General features: G+C 42.1%; 1 protein-coding gene and 1 long non-coding RNA gene across 5 annotated transcripts in view; one reads left to right on the forward strand and one right to left on the reverse strand.

Annotated features, from left to right (window-relative positions):
* RABEP1 (rabaptin, RAB GTPase binding effector protein 1) overlaps nucleotides 1-7,650 on the reverse strand; it is a 49,905-nt gene extending 42,255 nt beyond the window's left edge. Inside the window, exon 1 of the mRNA XM_061355497.1 lies at nucleotides 7,313-7,650. Within this exon, the coding sequence (XP_061211481.1) occupies nucleotides 7,313-7,346 (34 nt within the window). The 5' untranslated portion in view covers nucleotides 7,347-7,650. The remainder of the gene's footprint in view (nucleotides 1-7,312) is intronic.
* Nucleotides 7,430-24,884, forward strand: LOC133213338 (uncharacterized). Of its 4 annotated transcripts, XR_009725783.1 has the most exons (7): nucleotides 7,430-7,536; nucleotides 8,590-8,657; nucleotides 12,828-12,993; nucleotides 13,502-13,610; nucleotides 16,818-16,869; nucleotides 22,942-23,135; nucleotides 23,807-24,884. It is a non-coding gene; the product is annotated as an uncharacterized LOC133213338 (long non-coding RNA). The 4 variants fall into 4 exon arrangements; XR_009725785.1 differs by lacking the exon at nucleotides 23,807-24,884 and having other exon boundaries at nucleotides 12,828-13,113; nucleotides 13,499-13,610; nucleotides 22,942-23,443; XR_009725782.1 differs by lacking the exon at nucleotides 23,807-24,884 and having other exon boundaries at nucleotides 22,942-23,443.
* Nucleotides 24,885-25,752: the final 868 nt, after the last annotated feature.

Here is a 25,752-nt window from a genome sequence, read left to right on the forward strand (position 1 = left end):
AATTAAGAAAACCTTACTTGAAACCAATCTTTAAAAGAAAATCTAAAATATGTGGTGGATGTCATAAAGATGCCAGCTTGTCAGATGGTTTGAACTAACAGAGCCAAATTTATGCTTCATATTTCACCAAAATAAACAAAGGAACACCACAGCTAAATTATATCACAGTGATTTTGGCACAGACTGCTGTTAATGCAAGATGAATGTTCCAATTCCTGTGTCTGAAGTCAATGGGAGCCTAATACGAATTTCAGTAGGCCTTAGGAAAGGCAATTTTCTTAAAAGGGTACCAGATATGAAAATTTATAGTGGATGGTTTAACATAATTACTGCTTGAGCAGTAACTTCTAATACCCATCTGTGTTTCTCCCTACGTACATTAAGCCAATGACACTGAAAATACAGATGTAAGGATTGTTTTATACTCTGTGGTTGTACTCAAGTTACTGTTTGCAAGTTAGTGTATGGTTTTTTTTCCAAGCAATCAACCGTGGTGCTTGTCTCATCATTTTGCATAGCACTGACAGAACACAGATGAAAATATAACACAAAAATAATTTCTGTTGGTATTTCAATGGTGACCACCCATGCAAATACCAGAAGTTACTGTACCAAGGCATAGGTGTGGCGGGTAAACAGCTCTATGCAGAAACACTCAGACAAAAAAGGTGAAAGAGAGCTCTTCTTTTGTTTCGCAGATTTCTCTCCTTTGTTGCTATTTAAAAAGCATTTAAAATCTTGCAGCAATTAGCTGTAAGTTAAAAACATGTATTGACAAAAGATGCAATAAAACCCAGATAGTCTATTCAGGTCACTTCCCTAAAGGCATGGGCAACACTGCTATAATCAAAGTTGGTTTGGTTTGATCCTCAGTTAAGCCCTTTCTCTTACCTACAGGCCATTCCCATTGGAGCACCTCACTGTCAATGCTTGTTATCTTTCATTTATTGGTTCTGATTCTCTTTGCCATGTATAACTTGGACCTGTTACTGCATTTTTGCTCCAGTGTTTTACTGAAAAGCATTTTCCACAAAATATAACTAGAAAATAAATATTAACAACAAAAAAGACCCACCTGAATTTAAATATCTCCTCTCAGTGTGACTCATCACAGTAAGACACAGCTCCTCACTTACTAAGTAACTAAATCAGGCTGGTTTTTAAGATCTTATTTTTTCAGTTAACACTGCCAGACACACAAGACCAGACAGGGCTCACAGAACAAGCCCAGCAAATCTCAGCAGTGCGTTTCCTGCCCTGCTCTCTACTGATACCACCTTTCAGAAGTGCTCTGACAGCCAAAGGACAGAACTTTGACATTTTTCTACCTTTTCAAGAAGCAGAAATTAACTTCCAGCAATTAATTTTGCTATCTGTGAGGCACTTAACTGCTTTGCTTTAAAAGATACCAAGGAAGGTATTAAAGAATTAGATGTCAGCCAACCATATGATAAATAGATGAGTGAGTAATGATAACTGCTTGCAAAATACTATAACCTGTTCTGAGAAAACATTCAGAACCTGAACACGTGTAAGGCAGGGCTGAAAAGCAGTTGAGTTGCCCTTGCTCTATACCAAGAGCAAAGCATAAGATCTTCCCTTCTTAGTAAAAGAAATGGAAAGATCTTAAAGAAAGATACTGAACAAACCAAGATCCAACACAGCCAGGGAGCAATGCTGCTTGGAAGACATTATTACAGAGGAAGTTTTGTAGGGCCATGCAATTTTCTCCAGAAGAAGAATGGAAGCATAGAGTAAATGTATGCTCACTGCAAAGCAGAGCAAGCAGGGAGCAGCCAAAACAAGGGCCAGGTACACCATTACCCACAGTGTGGAGGTTGTAAAAGGCCTGTGAGAAGGAGAGCAACGTTTAAAGAAGATGAGATGATGGCTGGGACTGAGGAAACTGGAGGATTAGCTGAAGAGCAGGAGTTGCCCAAGACAAGGTCAAATGACTGGTTGTTTGACTGGAGAGTTGAAAATCTGTGACCAAAGGTCAAGTAAAACCACATTTCTTCCACCTGTGTGGAAGCAGAAATTGCCAGGGGAGATGGAAACAGATGTGAAGTGTGATTCAAAAGCTTCTATTTTCCCCTCTTTGTTGTATTTGGAGGAGTCAGGCCAGGGAAGACAAGCATAGGATGGCAACAGGAAGGAGAGAAGAAGTGCCACAAGTCAGCTGAATGCCACCAGCAGTTGTGGCTGACAGAAGCAGACATGAATGGAAATAAATCAATCAATCAAACATAGCAATTCCTCATTACACAAGCAGCCATGCTGCAGTTCTGCATTCTTAAGGTACTATTGACACTGCTATAAAGCAACAGGACAACCCAGATGTTTTCTCAAGCACCAGGTTTATTTCAGTGAAGAGCTAAAAAGCAACGCTCTTGTTTCTGAAAGGCACAGAAATATTAACTACAAGTGTGCTACTCACTTGTTCCTCCTATGTTAATTTATGTGAAGATATCAAATGATTGCAACTTTTCCAGAGATAATTCATCATCATGTTCAACTGACTGTACCATGACTAAAATTACACAATGCTTACACTATTTATAGAGTAACTTGCAGAGGCTAGTACCATTAAGTCAAACACCACTAAATCAGTCACTAGAAACAATTCTGCAAGTAAAGACTATGAACCACTCAGAAGCACTAGACCTTTGGAGTGAAGGATGCTCCTCTTAAATACACACACACAATGGCATTTATAGCTAGTTATCTCTTTTTTTCTCCCCAACCTTGCTGTCAGAGTCTGCTTAGTAAGTGCTGCTTATCAGTGTTCCCAGTTCTTATCTTGGAAGTCCTCAGTCACAGTAAAGCCATAAGCTCCTGGTTTTGCTTTTCTTTTTAACTACATATTTTTTAAACAATACCCAATATAATCAAATACCCCAATGTAACATGGAAAACTTCACATCTGAAAGGTATTTTTAATAAAGTGCCTGGAGTGACAACCCAGGAAGTCTGCCATTCAGCCATCACACGTGGTGAAGCCTATGGGATTTGGTCCGCTCCCACACTGAGACACATTGTTTGGTTTAGCTTCTTCAAAGTTTTAAAACAAAATTCCTCTTCAGTCACTTTCAAAGAAGTGCACAGAAACTAGTTCCACAGTGGGAATCTGCTCCACCCACAAAGGGCTATGGGAAAGCAACTAAGCATCTTGAGGCAGCAGGCCAGAAAGGGAAGAAAACAGTTGCTAAAGCCATCTTCTCTGTGAGGATGATCAAGTGACCAAGCAGCAACAGAGATGGGCAAAGAATTTCTATTTTCCAGTGTTTGAAATAGAAGAGAGTCAGTCCATGTGTTAAAATATATTCGTTGTGCCTTCAGGCAAGCCAACAGCTAATTATAATGAGCAGGGTCAGGGTATCCTTCAAAATTGAGAGATTTGGGACTTGTCTTCAGCAGCAAACCAGACACCCTGAATAGGTATATTTCTACTCCAGAGCAAACAGACCTGCTTGAATGGACCAGAACTTCCTTAGAAATTGTAAGAAGTGGAAACATGTACATTCAAGGTGTCTGCTTTGCATCTGAAGCCAAATCCCAGGTTAGTCCACTGAACTGACACAGAGAAACAGAGTGCTTAAAAAAAACCCAACCCAAGCCTGTGAATGTTTGTAGGGTATTTTTATTAAAAATATATTTATTTAATAATATTAGTAATATTAAATAATAATAAACCCAGGACAAAGCAAAATGAAAGTGAGGGAAGACATTTTTGGGCTCTTGGAAAGCACCAACAATTCTGAAGTTACTCTGCAAGAGAAGAGTTTAACATTTGACAGTTACATCAACAGCTGAACTTCAGTGCTCAAAACCAGTCCCCTACCAACCACACCTGGCTTTTGGGATGAGTAGTCACATTTTCAGATACTTCAATTTCATCTAAATGTGATACTGACAAGGAAAATAACTAGAAGCATAAAAGCACCTAAGGCTTAAGTTTTGTTACTTAATTTTCTATGTGACATCCCAGGCCCCTCCACTAGAAAAGCTCAGCTGTGGGAATATGTAAGAAGTACAGCAGCAGCGAGTCTGCGCCCTTGCCAGGATCCCATACTATTGCCACAGGGAAACAACGCTGCTCATGGCACTACTAGTGGTACTAAAATCAGTATGCCAACCTCCTCCAACCTTTCATGTAGAGCTGGGCGTTCTTGCCCCTGAGAGCTGGCAGAATCTCCAAGCACAACAAAAAGACACCATTTTCACTGGCCTAAGCACAGGGGTAAAAACAAGTTATTCCAATACTGCATGAATGCTTTCTGCTGGCAAATTCTGATTAAGATATCTGATAGACTGTGCCATTAACAGCTTCCTTTATCACAGAATAATACCAACAGTTATGCTAATTACCAGCCTGACTGTACTATGGCTCAAGTTTACTAGCGCAGTAAGAAGAGTTTAATAATTTGCATATTATTGTAATTCATTTTAGTCTTGAAGAATTAATGTTTTGTGTAACTGCAGTTTCTTGAAGCTTTTTCCAGATATGAAATGGGGAATAATATTAAAGTCTGAGCATTCTGATGCCAAAATATTCTGTTTGTAGCCTTATTTTCAGAGCTGGCAAGCATCCAGACCTGAATTAAACCCACGGAGGCTGAGAGCACACCACCCTCAAAAAGAAAAATGTTTGGAAATATAAGGCATTTCTGTTCCAGTCACACAATCTAGACAACACACATGAATTAAAGCACTTTGACCAGGATCAATAAGCAGCACACACCTACTTGCAGTAGAGGTTGACACCATTAGCTATGAGTTCACAGCACAGTGCACAGAGCTACACCAGTGAAAGGACTCTGCACTCAGCCTGTGATTGCTATCGTATGGAAACTCTGTTACCACACACAAAAGAATTAGAGGGTTATTAACATCTACACTAAGGCAAAGTACAAAACAAGGGTAGGACCTGAACTGCATTCTTTTCCTATATCTTTGTATTATGCCTCCCCTCTTGTTGGGCCCATTTTCATTTCAGTATGGGCATTAGAATAGAATATACATTCTGTATTATATTCCTCTCCTGATGTTCCATATGTTATTACTACAAGAGAAATACTAGTTCTTTTATACTTGCTTTCAACAACAAGAAGAAAATCATAGCCGATGTGTCTTGAAGAAATAGAGAATGCATAAGGCATTTATAATCAATATAAGTAGTTATAACAAGCCATTATTTTTCCTTAGGGGAACATACTAACACAGTTCTATTTCGTCACATGTAATCTTAAATCAGAGGTTATACTACTCCTTTAAGCAATAAATTCAGTGCAGACAACTAAAAATACTAAGGAATTCCTTTCTTCAATATTTTCTCTATATGAAAATATAATGGAGAAGTTTCAAGGCACACTTTTGGCAAGTTATTTAAAAAAAAATACCAACACACATGACAACAACAGTATAGTAATGAGTGGATTAAATCCCCCCAAACTGGTCCTATTACCACCAATGGAGGATGAGGGAGAGGAGCCATTTTAGGAGCTCTAATTCTTTAGTGCCAGAACACAGCAACCACTTTCAGAATCCATTCAACATGCAGGCAGTTCCCTTCTGCCATGTGTCTTATTTACAGCATCCTCATCTTCCCACAGCTAGTAAGCATGAGAAAGACAACAATCGGTGCCTCCTACAAGAAAGACTTCATCAACCTACCTAATTACTGAATTTTACTTGCACCTTTTTGCCTTCTTTTATGTTAAAGAACATCATCAACAAAATAAAAACTTCCCAACTTGGAACCTCAAATATACTACTAACATACAACTACCTTTCCTGGGGAAGAGGCTGCAAACATTTGTACAATGCACAGCTCCGCTGCACACCTGCAGTCAGACAAGTTTGCAAGAGCCAAGAAGAAAGTATGTTGGAAGTTGTTCTGTAGCTTTCAGAAGAACAGGCTAAAGAACAATAAACAATGGTTATTCATCAGAAAGTACACAAGAGCAACCCATATCAACACTGATCTTAGAAGCCTGACAGCAAGCAAATTCACCTTCCCTTTAGTGCCCTAGAAGGACAAGTGTGCAATCACTGGCCTTAATGTAGGGAAAACCCCCACAAGCTAAGCACCTTCATTTTTAACACTTTAAAAAGGTAGATTGAAACCCCTGAGAAGCACTTTCTGGTGCAACTCCACTAAAAAAGAAAAAGCCCACACAATTCCCTAGATATGCATAATTAAGAATCCATGATTGCCCTTTTCTAACAGTGCTTTCCCAGGGAAACTCAGCTGCTCTCTAAAAGGAGAGCTGTGGCATAGTCCCATGGCTGGGTGAGCAGCTATCCTTCAGGATTCTGCACATCTCTCTAGTCCTACTTCTACAAGCAGTCCAGCCTTAACCTACATTTCTTGCTCTCTTGCCCCCTCCCATATATCCCATACATTAAACGCTGCCCCTTCAATGCCATCCGTCCAGCCAAGCATTACTTACACTTTTTCTGATATGCACACAGTTCTGTAACCTATTCTAAAGGGAAAAATTACTTTCTTGTCTGTAATTCCTCCCAGATCAGTCACAAATAACCTTTCCATAACAAAAACCTTCAGGGAAAGCTTAGCTGCCTCTTGCACAGGTAAATACCATCTTGAGAGAAGAGCTGTCATTTTGTCTTTTCCAGCACAGGAATGAACCGTCCACACGAAGTGTCCTGACCTCAACCTCCCGAAGAGCCTTTCTGCCGCATGCACAGATCGAATACAGCCCAACATCACCTGCTGCGGCTAAATCAATGACAGAGTCCTACCCAGTCGATCAATGTCTACCTGGATACAAGCATCATCACCCTATCCCCCTCCTCCACAGGGCGCGAGGCCTTCCTCATCCCACCGCACACACAAGCTGGGAGCCCCTTTCCCGGCAGGAGCCAGCAGCGCTCCTGATAATGCTCTGAAGCATTATCCTCCCTCCTCGGCGCTGGGGAGCCGCCCTTGCTGCACATTAAACACATTTACAAACTAATAACCCCCTGCGATGCCCCCTTCGCCCTCTCAAGGCCTTCCCGGCCCACCTCTCCCAGCCAAGCTCCCCCCATGAGCGCTCACCCGCCTTCGACCGGGAACAGCACCCCCCGGGGCCCGCAGGCCTCCCCATCGCGGGCCGTGCCCCACGCACCCTGCCCCGCCGATCCTGCCTCCTCGCTGCCCTCACCACCCACCGTCGCGGCCCCCCAAGGCCGCCTCCTCCAGGCCGATGCCCCCCGTTCCCCGGCCGGCGCGGCCCCATAGGCGAGCCCAGGGCTGGGCAGGCCGCAGCCGCCCGGCTCCGCGAAGAGAGGCCGCATCCCCATTTACCGTCCGTTGGAGGGCTCGGGCCGGGCTGGGCCATGGCTGCGGAGGGCGGGCGGCGCCGCCTCGGCCTCCTCCGCCTCCAGCCGCGGCGTCGGAGCGGGAACCGCTACGCCAGGGGGCCCCGGCGAGAGTCGAGAGCTGCCGGCCCAGACCTCCGCCGCCTCCGCCTCATCCTGACAGCGGCCGCCGCCGGCGAGAGGAGGAGGAGCGCCGCGCAGGCGCCCACGGTGAGACCACGGGACCGGCTGCCGTCACCGGAGCTGGGAGGGCTGGGGTCGGGGTGGCTTCCCTCGGTCCGGCCGCCGCCCGGCACCTGCTGAGGTGCTTTGTCACCCAGTGGCCGAGAGGAGGGGCAGAGCCGGCCCCGGAGGGAGCGGGGCTGAGGCCTCCACCCGGGGCAGCGGCCTCGATGGAGGAGCTGAAGGCACCCGGCGGGGTTCCCGCCGCCCCGAGGCCACCCTGAGGCTCGGTCGCGGCCGAGCCGCCGCCTCCCCCTGCTCCCGACCGGTTCCCCCTCCTCGGCCTGGCCGGGCGGCAGCGGGACACCCCCGGGGCAGTGAGGGCACCAGAACAGTGCTGTGCTGCATTGGCGTGGCCGGGGCTGGGGTGATGGATGGAGCTTGCCGGGCCACAGGATCTCTTCCCACTACTCTATGGGGCATTGGTCTGCAGTGATGGAGGAGGGCATTAATCGTTCCGCTGCACTGGGAGATGGGGGTCTGAGCTCCATGTTTTTAGCAATTAAAAAAAATAGATTACATCCGTTGAGGTCATGTAAAACCATGGAAAGAGAGTGAAGAGCTGATACCAAGTCTTGTCATGGGCCGATCTGTTACAGCTGGCCTTAGGGTTTGCATCCCCCAAAAGTCATTTTTAAACTGGATCTCACTTGTTCTTGCAGTTTTTAAGTCCTTGCAATCAAAGACATGGTACGGCAAGGCGTGGGTTTCTGCGTTTCATGTTACATTTTTGCTCAGTTGAACCAAATACAAACTTGAAATGGGGAACCTCCAAAAACTAATTTTTTACATTTTGCCTATTTTGAGGTAAATCTCTTCAGTTTTTGCTCTTGTAAAATATAGGCTTAAATGGAAGAACTCTTCAGTGTTCCCAACTTGAGACATGTCAGGCTTTCCTTTTGTGGATATTGGGAGAATCCTGTTGAAAATCTAGGCCTAACAAAGGGAACTGAGCGCTTGAAACTCTGTCCTGGTGTGTGTTTGTATTGAGTACCCCAAACCCCCCACACCAGCAGCTGTTTGTATCCTGTTCATGTCAAGGCAAAACTCCCACACATTTTGATTCCGCCTGGATCAGACTCGTGCATCACCCCTGCTGCAAACAGAAGGTAAGATAATATCAAACTTGATATTTGGTGTACCTACAAGTGATTATTAAGGGATAAATATCATATCTCTTCTATCACTTCCATAGACAAAATATTGACTATTGGAATTGCAACATTTCAAAATCTTAATCAGAACTCTTTGGGTTACATATTAACAGGGGTTTATACAGTAGTTTGAAGAATAGTAAAACTCTTATGGGGCTTTTACTACCCCCCCCCCCCCCGTTTTCTGGTCTAAAGCTGTACTAGCTTTGTAGGTTTGGTTCTTACTTAATCTTTACTTCTTTTTCTAGACAATAATTGAACATGACAGAGGCCAAGGTTGATGCAGTATCTAGTCACAATGGCTTGTAACCGGGAACAACTGGTTAATTTCCTCTTTGCCTCCAAAAACGTCCCATTTAATTCTAATCACTTGTAGTTCTCATAGCCTTGATTTCAAAGGATTTTCCAACTTGAATCAGCTAAACCTTAGAGGAGGTAAGCGAGGTTTTAGCAGCGGTTTGCAGTCATAGAAACAGGTCTGTTGCAGTGACAGAACCAGCAGACACCAAAAATCCTGGATTCCGTTGCTGTAAGTGTTGGACAACTGCAGTATTAATGAATCAGTGAGGCATGGATCAGAGCTGAGAGCTGCAGGTGGGCAGAGACTATTTCTGGAATAAGCTGCTCCAGGAATAACAAAGCCTCTAGAATCCCGTGCATTTTTATCAAATACATTTGGCTTGCAAGTCGAACATGGCTGTTTTCAGTATCAGTACCACAAACTGCAGACACGAGGTAAAGCAATATGCATCTTCCTGGAGAGTGTGTGCTGTACTAGCACAAGCTGGAGGAGTAGCTGGCACCTTGCACTCTGCCTCAAATGTAATCTTGCAGCCTTACTGGAAAGGAGAATTTTTGCAGCTTTTGTTTAGACAGTAACATCCAGTGAGAAGCAGTGAGTGTGTACTCTCAGGGGAGACCAGGAGTAAACTGAGGGGGACTGTGGTGGTTTGGTTTGCAAAGAGGGTAGTGAAGTGATTTACACAACACATCTGGGAGAGAAGAAGTATTTTCTTTTTCCCTGAGGAAAGTAAAACAGGTAACAAAAGAGCTAATTAAACCTGTTTTCCTAATAGATCAGTCTTGTGATTGATTTGATGTTCATGTATGCTCAAGTTCCAAGTGAAACTGCTATTTTTTAATCTTTCTGTGGTTTTTCTTTTCCTCCTTTTGTTTGGGTTTTTTTTTTTTTTTTTTTTTTTTTATTGGAGCACTTTAACCTCAACTGAAGCATCTCTTTTCATTAGGCTTCTAAGAATGGTCACTGTCACTTTCTCTGAAACTAGTCCCGCATTGTAGGCCCGGATCCTATTGGGACATAGCCAGAGTTACCCTGGCTATGTCCCAACTCCATAACAGGACAAGACCCAATTACATACCTTGATCTACAACTTGCCACAAAGTACACAGCTTTGGGGGAAGTCATTGCACACTCCAGCAAGTCCCTTGGTGTGTATGATCAGAGGACCAAGGGCTCTGATCAGACTGATGAAGAGTATAATCATGAAAGCTTTGTATTTGTAGGAAGTGAGACTAATAAAATACAGAAGTATTTCCTTTAGTTTTGAATGGTACAAGATACTGTTGTTTTATACAACAGCTAAGTTGATTATACAAAAACCAGAGTCTTTAAAAAGGTAAACTGAAGTTCTGGACTTTCAGGGCCAAGTCTACATCTGGTGTGAATTCAGCGGAAATAGGCTGATGTGTGGAAAATGAGAAGCTGGCCTGTAGCACAGAATCAAAATGGAGATCAAAAAGACCCTCTGAATTGTGCGGTTTCCCATTTATGCTGCTTTACTGGCCTACTGGCCACAAAGAAGTTCAGTTCTATTGTGCCCTGTATGGTAGGAGTATGCAGTGAATTACAGGCCCTGTTCCCCATGGTGTTCATCTCATAAACCATCCACTGTTTAATTCAATTCACCCAAGAAAGCTGAGTAAGAAGGCAGATTTGGGAAGAGGCTCTGTGGATTGCTAGGCTAGACTCCACTCAGAGGAACTGAGGATCCTCTGCCTGAGCAAGCAGGAAAACTAATTCCAAGACCAACTATCCCACATACTATCTATAACCATCTGTCCTACATGACTCTACCTGTAGGTGTCATACAGTGAAAATTTTGGTAAGAGACTCCTTCACTGAACAAACCATGAAATGGCATTGTCTTGAGATGAGTGCAACAGGAATGTTTGAATGTAGAGAGTCAACATCTGTCCAGACAAAATTGAGTGTTCTTAACTGCAGGTGAAGCCCAGGGAAACAGAAGTTGTATGCATCTTTAAGGAGGGACTCAGCTGCTCACAAGAGCAAGTCTTGGGTTCATTCAGACGGCAAGTACTTATCCTCTAGCAAAAGAGGAAAACCAGAACTTATTGCTTGCACTTTAAATATTTCTAGGTTTGCCAGAGTTTGTCTGCTGTTTTCCTCACTCTTTTATTTGTTTAAATAAAAAAGTCTTCAGATGTCCCTAATGTTTAGAAGTTTATTTTCCTTTTGTTGAGATTGATGGGGCATTAGCATTAAGTATTAGTTCTGCAGATATGAGTGTTTGTAGGGTTTGGTCCTTTTAATACAAAGCTTTTGGACAAAATTTACATTCATCTAAGTATTACCATAAAGAGGTTGGTTTAAAATCCCAAACCAGTCATGCTCTTTGCTTCAAAAGTTATTCTGGAATGCAAGGAATTCAGTCTGGAACAATTACATTATTTGCAATGGTAACTTCTTAGCGAACCCTGGAATAGTTCATGTGGTTAAAAACCTTTTCATGAGCCATTGAAAAATTATGTTATCCCATCTATTGTTTAAAGGATTCCATGTGGTCCAGTTCTTTGAATATATGGGAAGCAAATGAAGCCAAAAATGAAAATCTGGCAGGCAAAAAACAAAGTGCTTGCATTGGCCCTAAATCCAAATATATGCACATTAATGATCTCATTTGAAAGATGTCTATATTAAGATTTGAAAGATCTCTGGGTTCCCAAGGGGCAAGCTCATTGAATATTGTGATGTACCATGAAACTAAACAATTTTTCTTACTGCAAAATAAGCAAGGAATCAGAAACTCATTCAATGTGCATAGCAAAGGACACATTAGTCCTTTGGGTAACCTTGCTCAGCAATGCTTCATTAGAATTGTCACTGCAGGGAGGCACAAAACCAACACTGCTTTGTACTTACATACCCCTTCACTGGAAGATCTAAAAATATGCCATAACCCATTTAGACTCCCTATACCTGTATTAACAAAGTTGTCTACAGACACACAGAGAAGGAAGAAAAAGGGTTCACCAGATACGGTGGCAAAACTTCCCATACTGGTTTAAACTGCTAGTGCCCTATAGTCTGCTCTGCCTCCTGTTACAGTTAAGCTCTCTTAAGATTGAGGATTGAGCAGTGTTTAGCCTTAGTCCAAAACTGCCTTCATCAGTGATTTAAGCAGAAATGCTAGACTTTGTAGTGCAGTAGTTGAAGTGTGGACACACAGTCTCTTCTACCAGCTCTGTTACTGTAGCAGGATTTTATGATAGATGAGAGCAGGCATCAGCAAGGCCCATGTCAGCACCCACACATTCATCAGACTTTGCCCAGCAAATCCCAACATGGTGCAGCAGCAGAGACAATGAAGGTAGTGGAACCCAGAAAGAACTCTTGGTTTTTGCTTGTTCATGAGATAATATTTTTCTTTTAGAAAACCTAAAATAACAGTGGGGGAGCTGCTTTTTGGGTCTGTTCTGCATGTAAGTATTGCATGGAATAGTAATCTTCAGAACAGACCATGTTAACGATGGCATCTCATGCATTCAACTTCCAAATCTTGAGAAGACCAATTCATTAACATCAATAAGATGACCCATATCAGATCTGCAGGATTTGGGCCATTTATCCCATTTTCTTCCTCTGAGGCACAAGCAGATCAGATATCTCATAAATTCTAATGATTGCAATGCCCATTTGCCAAGAAAAGGATGGAGCATTGCAAGTATTATGAAATTCCTTGTTCCATGTGTGTCATATTAAGTGGTGTAACCAGAAGGCTTCCATGTTAAGACTTTAACAGCAGTGCTCATTTTGGGGTGTTTTATTAATCCAACCTCTGTTAACTCTTAGTATGTCTATTTCAGAACTGCCTCTGGCAATATTTAGAAGAACATGATGCCCAAGAAGACTCTGCAATCTTTGTGTAAACCTTGGACCAACTGAGGAGATTCCACAGGATTTCAGAGGATCACCAGATCTATGCAAATCCTTCAGCTGAACAAGCCCACCCTTGTAGACTCTTTCATCCAGGTAGGATTGCTGGAAGCTCCAAAAGAATAGCTTGAGGCCTCAGATGGGACTCTTCAGTGATTCCAGAGCCTTTTCCAGGCCTCTGCTTGTGCCTGTATGTCCAGAAGTGGACCAACCCAGGTACTTGTTCATACGAGTTTAAATCCCACATCTTAAGTCAGTGAGTACCCCCAGTTAGTCCAGCTGTTTCCTCAATGTCATCCCATCCTTATGAATCCTTTTATTCCCTATTTTTCCCAATTTCTGACAGGTGTTACAGTGGTATCTCTATTTGCTGCTTTATTTTACTAGAGTGGCTTTTCCAGAGCTGCATCCTTTAGATGCAGACACACAAAATATTTTATACTTCTATGACACTTTTCAGTGGAAAAAGAGCCTTTTAGTGGATCTTGAAGAGAAGGAATTATCTCGGATTTACAGGCCTGGGGATACACAGAAGTCAGCAATAGTGGGGGGAAAATTGAGCATGTATCTCTTATTTCCTTATAGCTTTTTTGCTCTAAAGCAGATTTCCTTTGATTATTCATCACACCTTTAAAAGTGTCAAAAAGCTTCTGACCTTCTTTTAAAAACAGCTGAAGACAAACATCTGTTGTGAAATGGATGCTTCTTCACAGGTAAAAAAGATCAAATGAACTCATTTTCTATGGAATCTCAGTTTGATTCTCTCAGAAGTGTTTGCTGCTGAGATATGCTTCCCTGCCTTACTCTTTCACTGTTCATGCAGTGCTAGAGATCCCTTCTCTGAGACCACAGGAGGTTTCACATTACATCGTTAACCTCCTTCAGATCATCTTCTCCATGCATAATCTGAGTTACATTTACATGCAGATATAATGTCATTCATCCTACTTTATTCCACTTGCATCTCTCTTGTTGCTATGGGGAACACTGATAAGGAACCAGTTAGCAAATAAAATACTTGAGGAGGAATGTGAAAGCCGCTGCTTGGTGGATTTGTAATAGGCAATGACACTTGATGTGGCATTTGTCCTTACCTAGCTGAGCTGCTGCCACTGCAGCTTCAGCTACATTCTGTGTAGTCAAAACATGCTCTTCCCACAGGATTTAGAAGCTTAGGCATGTAACTGTATCTGACCCTGGGGAATTTCTACAATTCTCATGAGAGGAGGGATTGCTTTGAAAGAGCTTTTGCTGGCATGGAAGTACAAAGAGCACCATCCAGTGTCTAATCAGAGTAAATACACAAAAAGTCGATGCATTGATGCAAAAGCATCTCTGCATGTCTCATAGTCAAGCTACACTTGGTGGGATGCATGATGACTACAGTCAGTTATAGAAGAAGATTCTAAGGGAAGGCTGGCAAAATTATCAGCCTTTCAGGAAGCCATGTGACAACCTGGAAGAGCACATCTTTTAAAGAAGAGCTGTTTTCTGAGTTGGAGTTACTGATGACTGAGAGAGCAGAAGGCAAAAGCAGGAGGAAGTGCAGGTGTCAGTAGATGGAACTGGTAAAGAAAAGGATACATATTAAATCCTTGAAGGGAAGGACCTGCAGCAGAGAGAGAAAACAGGGCCACATTGTTGTCCTGTAATCCTTCCCCTTTGCAGAGTGGAATCAGCACAAAGAGGTTAAGAAGTTACACCGGTAGCTGGGAAAATAAGGGAGCAGCGACTTCAGCTGCCACTGCCCAGTCTCAGCAGCCTTGTATTGTTTGACAAATGCAGATAGTCCTGGATTTCAAGAGGGAAAATTGTTTGGAAAAAGGTTTTGTGCAGGAGTGTGTAAGAAGTAGTCATAATTCTTATTAAGTATGGCTATGGGTTTTTGTGGGCTAAAGATAAGGAACTAATAGGAGAACAAGGAGACCATGAGGCTAAAAATGGGCACAGACAAAAATTGATATTATCTGCAAAGAAGTGACACCCCAATAGATGTCCAAGAAAAACCGTGAACATTTTCCATGGACCAGTAGTTGTGCAGCAGTCTGTGGAAACTCCAGGTAAACAAGAAAACAGGGATGTTTGGTATATTATTAACGGGATATTTATTAATCAAGGATGCAGAGTGCTCCAGTTTAGCACAATGTGTGTAGTAACATAGCACTAATATATCCTCCCTAAAGTCAGACTTTGGGCTGGCTTAATTCAGAAATGTGGTAATCCAAGACAGCTCCTCTGTTGTGTTCAGCATTCCCAGGAACAACTTAGCATGTGTTTGTCCTTACTCTTGTTATATTGAACTTGTAGAGCAGAACCCACTTCTTTGATTAATATTAAGCAGAGTTTTGTTTGTACCCTGTGGCAGAAGTGCCCAGACGGAGTGGTTTGAATACTGAAAACATGAGAAGCATTTAATGTTCTGTGGAGCTCTGTTAAAGTCATCTGAATAGAACATCTGGTATCAAATCTTTGGATTAAAAAGTTTCTGCAAGTATTTGGACCTGCTCTGGGTCTGTGCTTTGTTCCAGCTTTACATTCCTTCTCTTCCTTCCGTGTTTATAGAGCCAATAGATGATGGTTTATTGCCTGGTGCAACCCATTAAACTCCCTTTGTTGGGGCTTGGCAATTAGTTGAGCAGTAAGAGTATAAAAATCACTTTGGCATCTGTGGGATTGCAATGGCAACACTGACTTAAGATCTCCCTGAAAGGCTTTTTATCTATCCTCAAGGTGATGGAGAAAGAGCAAAGAGTGGTCATCCAGAGACCTATGGAAGGTATTATGGAATCATAGAATCATAGAATAGTTAGGGTTGGAAAGGACCTTAAGATCATCAAGTTCCAACCCCCTGCCATGGGCTGGGACACCTCAAACTAAACCATATCATCCAAGGCCTTGTCCAACCTGGTCTTGACCACTGCCAGGGATGGAGCATTCACAGCCTCCCTAGGCAACCCATTCCACTGCCTCACCACCCTAACAGGAAAGAATTTCCTCCTTATATCCAATCTAAACTTCCCCTGTTTAAGTTTTAACCCATTACCCCTTGTCCTATCACTACAGTCCCTAATGAAGAGTCCCTCCGCAGCATCCCTCTAGGTCCCCTTCAGTATTGTCTGTTGTGTCTGCAGAGTGTAACCCTGCTGGAGAGTTTTTGTCTGTAAACTCTCTCTGCACCCCATAGAGACCTAATGTGGATACATCCATGCAAGACCTCCCTGCCAGGGGAAGGGAATGGTATCCCACTGCTCACCAGTGACAGATCCCAATGCTAGTCCTGCTTTATGTGCAAGAAGAACTCCTGCAGAGTTGAAGAGAGAGAAGGGGAAGTGGGAACTGTTGTCATGTTGTATGACTGATGCCATACAACGGATAGAAGTGCCTATACTTAAGAGATCCACAACCCCAGTCTTCCAAAATACACGTCACTGCTGGGCACAGTGAGGAAGGGCAGGCTCAGGTGTCCTTTACTTCAGTAACTGAGACAGCAGAGGTCTGATGCACATGGACCACCTAATATAGAGGTGTTTGAGATTAATTCCTTTCACTTGAGGAAGTATTTCAGCTAAGAAGGGCCAAGCACACAGAGCTCCCATTACCCTGCTTGGGACTGAGGACACTTGGCTCTGGTCCTTGGCAGGTTCTCAGATGAGTGGTGTTGCAAATCACCTGAATTTACCTGTGCAGAGGCGCTGACTCCTGGAGCTGGGACCAAAGCCATGAAGGAGCATCAAATGGGAATTCCTAAGTTGCATTTAGAGTATTGTGAAGCAACTGTTTTACGTGTAGTAAGCAAGAAAAATGTCTCGTAATGTAAAATCTTATGCTATTGAGGAAATGAGATATTTTGAGTTGTATTTCTTTAAGATGTATTGCTATATTTAAAGGGCTGATTTGCTTCTCTTTTGTCTTGTTTTTAGGCTTGATACATCAAGCAAATTTCAGTGGAGTTATTCTTGCCTCACACCAAGGGTAAGAGGAAAGAGAAGCATGTTTCATGTTCTTTTGTGCCAGATGTTTTGTTGGTAGAAATCCATAGCTCCACAGGCACCAATTTCTTCAGGATCTGGAATGTCTGGCACAATTTCTTCCTCCATTCTGGACGGTCTGTGAAGGAAACTGCTTTGTTTTGCAATATTGAATATTCATGCTGCGAAGTTATAAGCAAAAGCAAAATAATGAGAGACAGGGTCTCTAATAAGCTTCCTGTCACATGGAGCTCTGATTCTGTTGAAGCAGATGTGGTTGCTGACTTGTTTCCAAAATGTTTGTTGAGTGGTGATTAGATTCTATAGTACTGATGTTATCTCTCTCTGATCTCCTTCAATACAAGTAGTTCTGCAAACAGTGAAATCTTTTTTTCCTGTGGATTTATATCTTGGATTGTGTTTCGCATGGATTCTGTGATGCTTGTTGAAGTTAATTTTAGCCTGTTGCTTTAATGAGAGATGAATAATTTGTCTTCTTTAGTTGGCTATCGACTTTCACAATTAACTGTCTCAGTATGTCAAATTTGAGTGGCAATTATGAACCAGTTCCAAAGTGATTTGGGGTCAATTCATGTAAACAAACATGAACACTACTCTCATTTGCTTACAAAAGCAACAGGTAAGAATCAGTTGTAAAATATCTTCTCCTTGTGTATTACCTGCTTGATTCTGTTCTGGTTTATTTGTGATCAGGCCTAGAAGATGTGCTTTATTTGTAAAGCTGTATGAAATATGGGAATTGATTTGCTACATTGACTGCATATTAAAACCTCATGAATTTATATTTGCTATGGGCTACACAAGAGATTACATTCTTCCTTTATTGTCCTTGCTGGAGCATGGGAAAGAGGTGACATGCATTTTAACTTACATGTGTGCACAGGCAAGTGCAGAGAAAGAACAGATTGTTTTTCTTTTAGAATTAGTTCTCATCAGTTCTGGTTTGGAAAGGAAGAAGGGAAACCTAGAATTGAAAATGACCTTTAGGTTGCTGAGTACAGTCTTCTGCTTCTGCAGTGAGCCACATTCCCAATCTTTTTCATAAAGAGATTGTACTATTCAGAAATACACTCTTTCCTCCTTGTCTCTCCTGTCCTTCCACTTCCCTACTTTATTTGGGTGTTTGGGCCAGAATTTCCTTCTCTTGGTAGGAGGAAACCTTCTGATTTCCATGGTCAGTTTATGCATGTTTGTTCTTATTCTAGGAACATCTCTGAGGGTGCACAGTTCTTTTCTCACCGTGTATCTAATCTGAGACTGTACATGTGGTCTGCTGTGCCTAGGCCAGTAAAGCAGGCAGGAGTTAGTGTTCCATTCACTTATTTCCCTCATACTTTCACTGTTTATAGCAAATTCTTCATGCATTTTTCATGATATGTCACATAAGCAAAGAGAAAGTTCTTTGAATCACAGATAATTTGAGGAGTTGGTCAAGTGAGAAGGGTGGTGGGAAAGTTGGCAGCAGTCTCAACTGGTCATATGAAAGTTAAGGATACAGTGAAAAAACGTGAGGAAATCCTAGCCATTTTAGCTTGTTTGTACTAAATGAGAGGCCTGAACTCTTTTCCCCTTCCTCTATGTTGATTTTCAAGTGTTGGTAACATCCACTCAGGCTTCATGTGGTTTCACAGGGGTTTCATGGGGCTTGACCTGGGAAACTGCAAGCTTCGTTGAGCTTCATGTGCAGGGTCAGAGTTCTGTACCTTCACCAGAGCTAACTTTTCTTTCATACCCGTCTCAGTAAGAATACAAATCCATCTTGATTTTAACCATTTTACTTTCATAACACATCTGAGTAACCTTATCATCATCTCTGTGATTAATAACCCTACACTAGCCCTTCAAAATCTCTACTTAGTTTTTACACTGAAAGGTAACATTTGCTTTATCTGGAGTAGGAAATGGTTATATGGCTATTACAAAGCGTCAGCAGGATTTAAGAATAAAGCTTTAGAAGAATCACAGCCGATTCTTTCAAACCTCTTTGATACATTTTAAGTTGCACTTTAAGTTGCACCTATCCAATTTTCTGCATACTTGTTGAGAACAGTCCTGCAAGACAACTCTAGAAGTCTCTCTCACTGTCTTTTTTATTCTTCTGCAAGGTTACTTTAGTTTGTTTAATGTAAAAGAACAGTTCATGTTAAAATGAAAAGCACGAAGGTGGAGCAGTAGTTAAAGAGGTAGAAAAAGTAGACGAGACACGAAGGTAAGAAGTCAATCATCAATTCGATGTATTCAGCTTCACTTGTGCCAGTGTAAGAGGTGGTGTCTGTTTATGGTTAAAGAGGAACAATCATGTGGAAACAGAGCGAGAGCTAGAGATCAGGGCTCACACACCTTCAACTGCAAAGTAGCCAGATTTTATCATTATGTTTGGTAATGGCCCTTTAAACTGAGCTGGATCTCTGAAAGGTCCCAAGAAAGATGGCAGTGGAAATTTTAAACCCAAATTTTAAAAGACTGTGGTTGTTCTTGCAGTGGAGCTTTTCCTATAGGAGATCATGTCAGCTGGAAACTGTCTGTGTTACAAAGTGACCCCCATGTTGGTGCTAAGCAGCCATGCTTGGATGCTGGGTGCAGAGGCCTGCTACAGACTCTTCAGATGCGAGTGTTCTCTCAACAATGCTCATCCTGGTCTCCAAGAAAACATACCAACAGCCAAAGATAACTGGAGTGGAATCTGGCTAAACCCATCGTCTTCTACACTGGTCCCCTTCCTCCTCTGAGCCTCACCCTGTCCCAGGGGTCTGCAAGGGTGTGTGTGGCAGGCAGCCGTCACCCAGGAATCTCCCCTCTGCCCAGCAGTTTAAGACTGGGAGGGATCTTTCCTGTTTTCTGGCCCCTTTCAGGACTGACAAAAGGAAGCCAGACACAGCCTGGAACTTATGCCGAAGTTTTCCAAGTCTTTGTTAACTGGCAGGATGATGAATATCAGCCAGTAGCATCTGGGTGTAAAAGTAAAAGGAAATCAGATGGAGTCTCCAAGAGTCTAACAGGAACTGCAGATGGTTGGGAATGAATATCCCAACTTTCGGGTTTTTTTTGGGAATATTAAATTTTAACAAATGATACAACAAAGAGCAATCCACAGCCACCCAGCAGATGCTCATATCACCAGAACAGAAGTGCACACGCATTCCTGCTCACCACAAAAGTGCTCTTAGTGATCTCTTTGCCATGTTATTTGATTGTTAGCCTGGCTGTAAGAATATACTGTGTACCTATGTGTCAGCTTGTTTATCTCACCTGTCCCTTCTTAAGCCATTGACTGTTCTTAGCCACCTGTGGTAGAATGAAAAAAGTCTCAAAGTCATAAAATCCCTAAAAAATTCATTACTGTAGGTAGCCAGGTCTGTATAGAGAATAAGGGAGGATACCCTTCTAAGAGAATAGAAAATCTCCACTTGGGTAAATCCTTAAGTCTGTTGCAAACTGGGCTTCAAAAGCACTTAGCATAACATGTTTGTCTAACACTACCAGCTTTTTCTGAGACTGGCAAAGGAAAATTATTTAGTAATGGAAACTGCATGTTTATCTGTTTGGCTTCTGTGAGTTCATGTTATAGAAAACTGTAGGAGTGTCTGTAGGGATTGCAGCTTTGTGTCATAGACCCTGTGTCTTAACAGGAACAAGAGAAGAGAGCACAGAGAGGCAAGTTTTAGCTTTTATTGCTAATACTTTGTAAAATAGCCTTTGTGGTCTGCAGACTCAGACTTGCGCAGGTCTGTGTGACCTAGGATTTATTACACCACTGCCATATTTATACATCTCTCTCCAGATCCTGGATAGGAAAGAAATTAAAGGTCCAAAAGTTCATCTTCATGTTAATACATCCAGATATACCCAATATTTAACTTCTCTGGACAAAGGAACCTCATTGAGGGCTGGCTTGTCCTGTTACATTGTGCAGGTGTCAGCCCTATATGCTGCAAAGCTTCATGCAACCTTAGGGATAAAAAAGAATAAAAGCCAAGTGTATGCTCAATGGGAACCAGATGGAGTTTTCATTAGATATGACTTCTAAGGATCTGCTTTGAAAGTCAAGATACACCATTCCGAGCAGAAGAAGGACCTCCTTCAGCTTCGTTTAGGTCCCAGGCTTATTATCTTAGCTACAGATAAGCAAGATTGCAAGATCTTTGTATCATTAGGAATTCCAGTCGAACGCTCCTACCATTATTAGAATTCCAAACACAGCAACCCAATTTTGGGGCCTTAAGAATAACTTTCCCTAAGATGTATCTTTATTTAATGATTCAAAGTTATTATTATGGGCCTGCCAGTTGTTTGCTCAGTTTCTGGAATGTTACCATGTAACCTGGGTCAGAATAAAGATCCTGGAATATTCATTGCAGGGCAGAGCTTTTGCTTCTTCAAGGGCCTGGTCTTCACAGTGAGCTTTGGTGTGACTCTTCCAAGTGGTGTTCCTGGCTGTGAGAAGTGACTCCAGCAGTCTAGAAGGCCTCAAGATGCTTCCTAAAAGGACGAACCCTGCAATCCATGCCTGTAGGTACTAAATCAACTTCTGACAAGTAAAGAACAATACAATCCCAGGGTTTTAGGAGTAGATGGTTGTTGCCAAACCACAATAAATGCTTTTGTCTGGAACTCATGGAACAGTAACATAGCAATGGAGGGTGTACCCTTGTCTGTTATTCCCTCTGAGCAAATTCTCAGAGACGTGTTACCAGGATTCAGATAGTTTTCATGGAACTAGTAGAGAAACAGGCTTTCATTTATTTACAAAGGGAGGAAGAGACAATGGAACTCAGTAAAACATATGGCAAGTTTTTGTTCCTGTCTGAGGGTTATATAAGCAAAACCACTGCCCATCCTCAGACAGAACTCTCTAAAGTGAGCCTCACCTGAGAAAATCTGTGTTACCTCCTTATGAGCTGACAAAATTGCTTTACTTCCTCTGCCTATGTATAATTACAACCTATGTCTCCAAATGATCTCCAACTGGAGAGCATGAATCACAATCCACATTCAAGGAAGTTTGGAGCTGATGTTCTGGTTCACTGTCACCTCTGCAAATACATACAAATAATAACTTGTAGAAAATAATTTGTAGAAAATAGCTACATAACTAAAAAATACCTGCATGAATAAAAAAGCAATAAGCCTCTTGTTTTCCTAAGACAAGGACTAGAGGGATCCAGTCCAGTGATACTCCATCACAAACTATTCATTAAGCACCGATCTTAAACCAGGTTTTTCCCACTCTCTCTATTAGAAACCTTATTCAATTTCCAGACTAGAGTTACTAAAGACTAGTTTGTTCACATATATTATTATGCCGAGCCTGTCTTTAAGTTTAGATTGTACACGAATGTGAGCCTGGATATTTGGGTTCTTCTGGGTTTTGTCTTTTTTGGGGGGGGAAGGGGGAGGAAGAGAGCTTAAATATAAGATCACCTTGTACTCTAGATCAAATTATTTCCTCAACAAGCAAAAGGAAGGGATGTTAAGAGAGTGCTTTGTATTTAGGTTTGTGTAATTTAGTCAGAATGGTCCAGCCTTTTAGCAACAGCATCCCTGCTCTGTTGATTGCTCCTGTTACCTTACATCCAAGTAAATACAGTCAATTTTCTTCCTTTGTGACATATTTGCAGAAATCACGCACGTGCCCTCTCTCCCTGTGTTGCTACAGTGAAAAAACCAAAGAGTTCTCATGCAATGGTTTCTTCTTCAGCCATTTGGGTGGCCTTTTTATGATTCAGGGGAGCTTTCTGAGCATGATGACCAAACCTACACCCCATTTGCACAAAGCCAGTTCCATCAGATTGCGATTACAGTGAAGGGTAGGAGGTTTCCAGATACTAGTGTATGTGGAGAGGACTGATTTTCTGAGGGTGAATCCTCAGCAAATTCTAAGCAGGTGCCTTTATGAAGGATCTAGTTGTGTAAACCTCAGTCACTCAAGAGGAAATCTTGTCCTAAGTAAATAATATAAAATACACTCCTGAACTGACAACGGGCCTGTTGCCTACATGATAAATAACCCCCTGAATTGCTTGAAGTAGTAGCATATGGTGTCTTTTATTCACAGGTGCAGTAGTGTTTGCATGTGCATGAAGAGCACTGTGAGTTACTGTTGGAGTGTTTCTAGCATCTCAGGAAAGGCAGCTTCTCAAGAAGATAAATAGATCTTTTGAGGAATCTTTGCTGCACCACTGAAGCATTCCACCAGTGAAGATGTCTGGAGAAGTGGTAAGAGGAAATACAAGTGACCTCCAGAGCAAAGTACTCCTGTTGAAAAGTTAAGTTGTTTAAGATCTGATTTTAAGAGGTCCTGGATACCTTCTAGAAGTTGCTTCCTAAAGTGTCTGCACACCAGGACCCTACATATTTTAAACTGAGCATGCAAAAACACAGCACGGATGGGCACTCTTAAATGTGGTGGCCTACGTGACTTCCTTGTAGTCACTTGGCAGTGCAATAATAGAAGTAGGAACACAGGATTTCTTATGTCTATTGTGTCCATTAGAACAATACTGCTGAGAGCAACTGAGACCAAAGCCTGGCCTTCAAAATATATGACTTGAAAGGAAGGCTGCATTTTTTTGGTAAGGTCCAAATGTATTTCATTCGGCTTTGCTGCTACTCCCAAAGTTTGGTTGTAAACAAGTATGATTTTTACCCTGGAAGCCACACATCTGGATTGCAGTGCCTGTAACCGTTTTCATCATCACAAATAGTTACTTGCTTTATAATGTTCTGCGTGTGCAGAAAACAGCTTGTAAGAGGTAACCTGAGCAAACTCTATTTTATAACTGAAGAGCTTAAATGTCTTAAATTTATGGCAGCAAGGTGGCCACAGCCATAACTTTCTCTGTATGACCCTGAAGTCTTTAAAGTCTGCATTTCTACCCCCGCAGAGTTCTGATTCTGACTGCTCCCTCTCAAATGTCCAGCTAGGTCAACTGTCCAAAGCAATGCTGGACCATGTGCTTTCACGAGAGATGAATGTGAACGTGAGTTCACCTACAGCTATAACCCTTTTTGTAGCTATACAGCAATAAAACTTGGAAATTAAATTCTGTACATCGTAGTGATGTATCTGTCAGCATTATCAGTACTCAATGCCAAATGACAAAATAATGTTGCACCTGAATATCTCTGTTTAAGTAATAGGTTGTTTCCTCACTGCCCAGTTGGTGTATCCTGGAGATGCTGTACTGTGAAGGCTGAATGTATTTATTAGTATTTAAAATGTTCTGTGCCCTTAATTCCATCCTCAATTCTCCAAACCATGACAAGTGATCACTAAAGAAGTCACTGGAATGAACAGCCACTGAATTCCAGTATGGACAAGGAACCACGGAAAAGGACAGACTTTTAACCTGTGCACGTACGAAGCAGGGGTTTGGGGGTACATGGCTGCTGGCAGATTGAGAAGGGGACATGACCTGTTCACTCTAAGGGACTGAGCACACCTGGAGAAGACTGTATTTGTTTGGAGGACCTGACAGACTTCACTGGTTCCTTGCCTTTCCTTGAAAAGGTCATCCAAAAAGCCTTTCAGGTGTCCCAGTACAGTAGTAAGGTCCTCAGTGTGAATGAGTAGAATAGAATGCTTTTGCTGTTATCGTCTGCTCCTAAATTGCTGCTACTCCTGCTAAACCTGTGGCTTGACAACTGACTTCTTGGTAACTTGTGGCTGATTACCTCAGGTTCTCCTTTACACTTCTCTGGGCAACATTTTGCTCTCACAAGCAGAAATACAGACATGAAATACTAACCACATCACTTCAAGCAAACAAATGGGACTGTGCACCCCCAGTCTGAGTAATGCCATGGCGTGGTGTTGGTTGAAGCTCTGCTGCCTTAAAGATAGCACAGGATGGGTGGGCTGTGAAAGCAGAGACAAAGATGTAATGCATATTCCTCTGGCATTCTTGAGTAACACCCTCTTCTAACTGGGTGATACTGTTGACCTGTTTCATAAATCAATAACTGATGCTTCTGAATAAATACTTTCTCTGTATCTTCTCCAACACTAAGGATTAATTTTGCATGGGTCTAAGCATTTACTCTGTTCTTCAGCAGTGACAGAAAGTGATCTCTTGGCCAGATTTTATGAATTATGTTGAACATTTATTACATATCTTTCTGGATGATATAAAGGCAGTTCCAGGGATCTGTCTTTGTTTCTGTCTGTTTCTCTTCTCTAATGAATTGCAGTATATAGATACCTGTAATTTACATCCTGGTTTTGAGTTTAAAGATCATGGTTAATGTTTTGTATGAAGGAGGGTGGTGAATAGAAGAGTTCACTGACTTCTCAGCTCTGGAATCACCCAAACATGGGGTTACATTCCAAACAAAATACTTGGTGGGTTTCACACCAGTTTTGTTGCTATTGGGAAAACCTGGATTTATTAAGGCAGTACTTTTGAGAACTTGGCTCCAGCACCACACAGCTGGCAACAAAATAATCTAAGGCAGCATGTGAAAAACTTGCTGTCTAGTAAGACTGTGAATTTTCCAGTAACTGCCTCCAATAGACCACCCTATAACACTGGTTGCAAACATAGAAAGCCTGATTGTTTCTCTAGTCATATAAATCAAATGTAGATGTTGAAATGCCAACCTCCCACTATTTGCCTACAACCTTTTCATCTCTTAACTGCTTATGTTGCTTTTTTCTTTCCTGATGCCCTTTCTCTCATTGATGTTCTCTTTCAGTACCACTACCCAGAACCGAGAGGGGCTTTTAGCTTTAATGGCAGAACAGGAGCTGGGGCAGCAAACTGAGCACACCAAGTACCCAAGAAAAGCACAGTGCAGGCTATTTGTGTGTGCACACACTTCACGTGCTGTGCCAACCTGAGCAAACCAGTATATGGTTGGAATAGGA

Source organism: Neopsephotus bourkii, unplaced genomic scaffold (genome assembly GCF_033783945.1).
Source record: "Neopsephotus bourkii isolate Nb327-2 ecotype Australia unplaced genomic scaffold, CSIRO-AGI_Nbou_v1 NB_804, whole genome shotgun sequence".
Lineage (NCBI taxonomy): Eukaryota > Metazoa > Chordata > Aves > Psittaciformes > Psittacidae > Neopsephotus > Neopsephotus bourkii.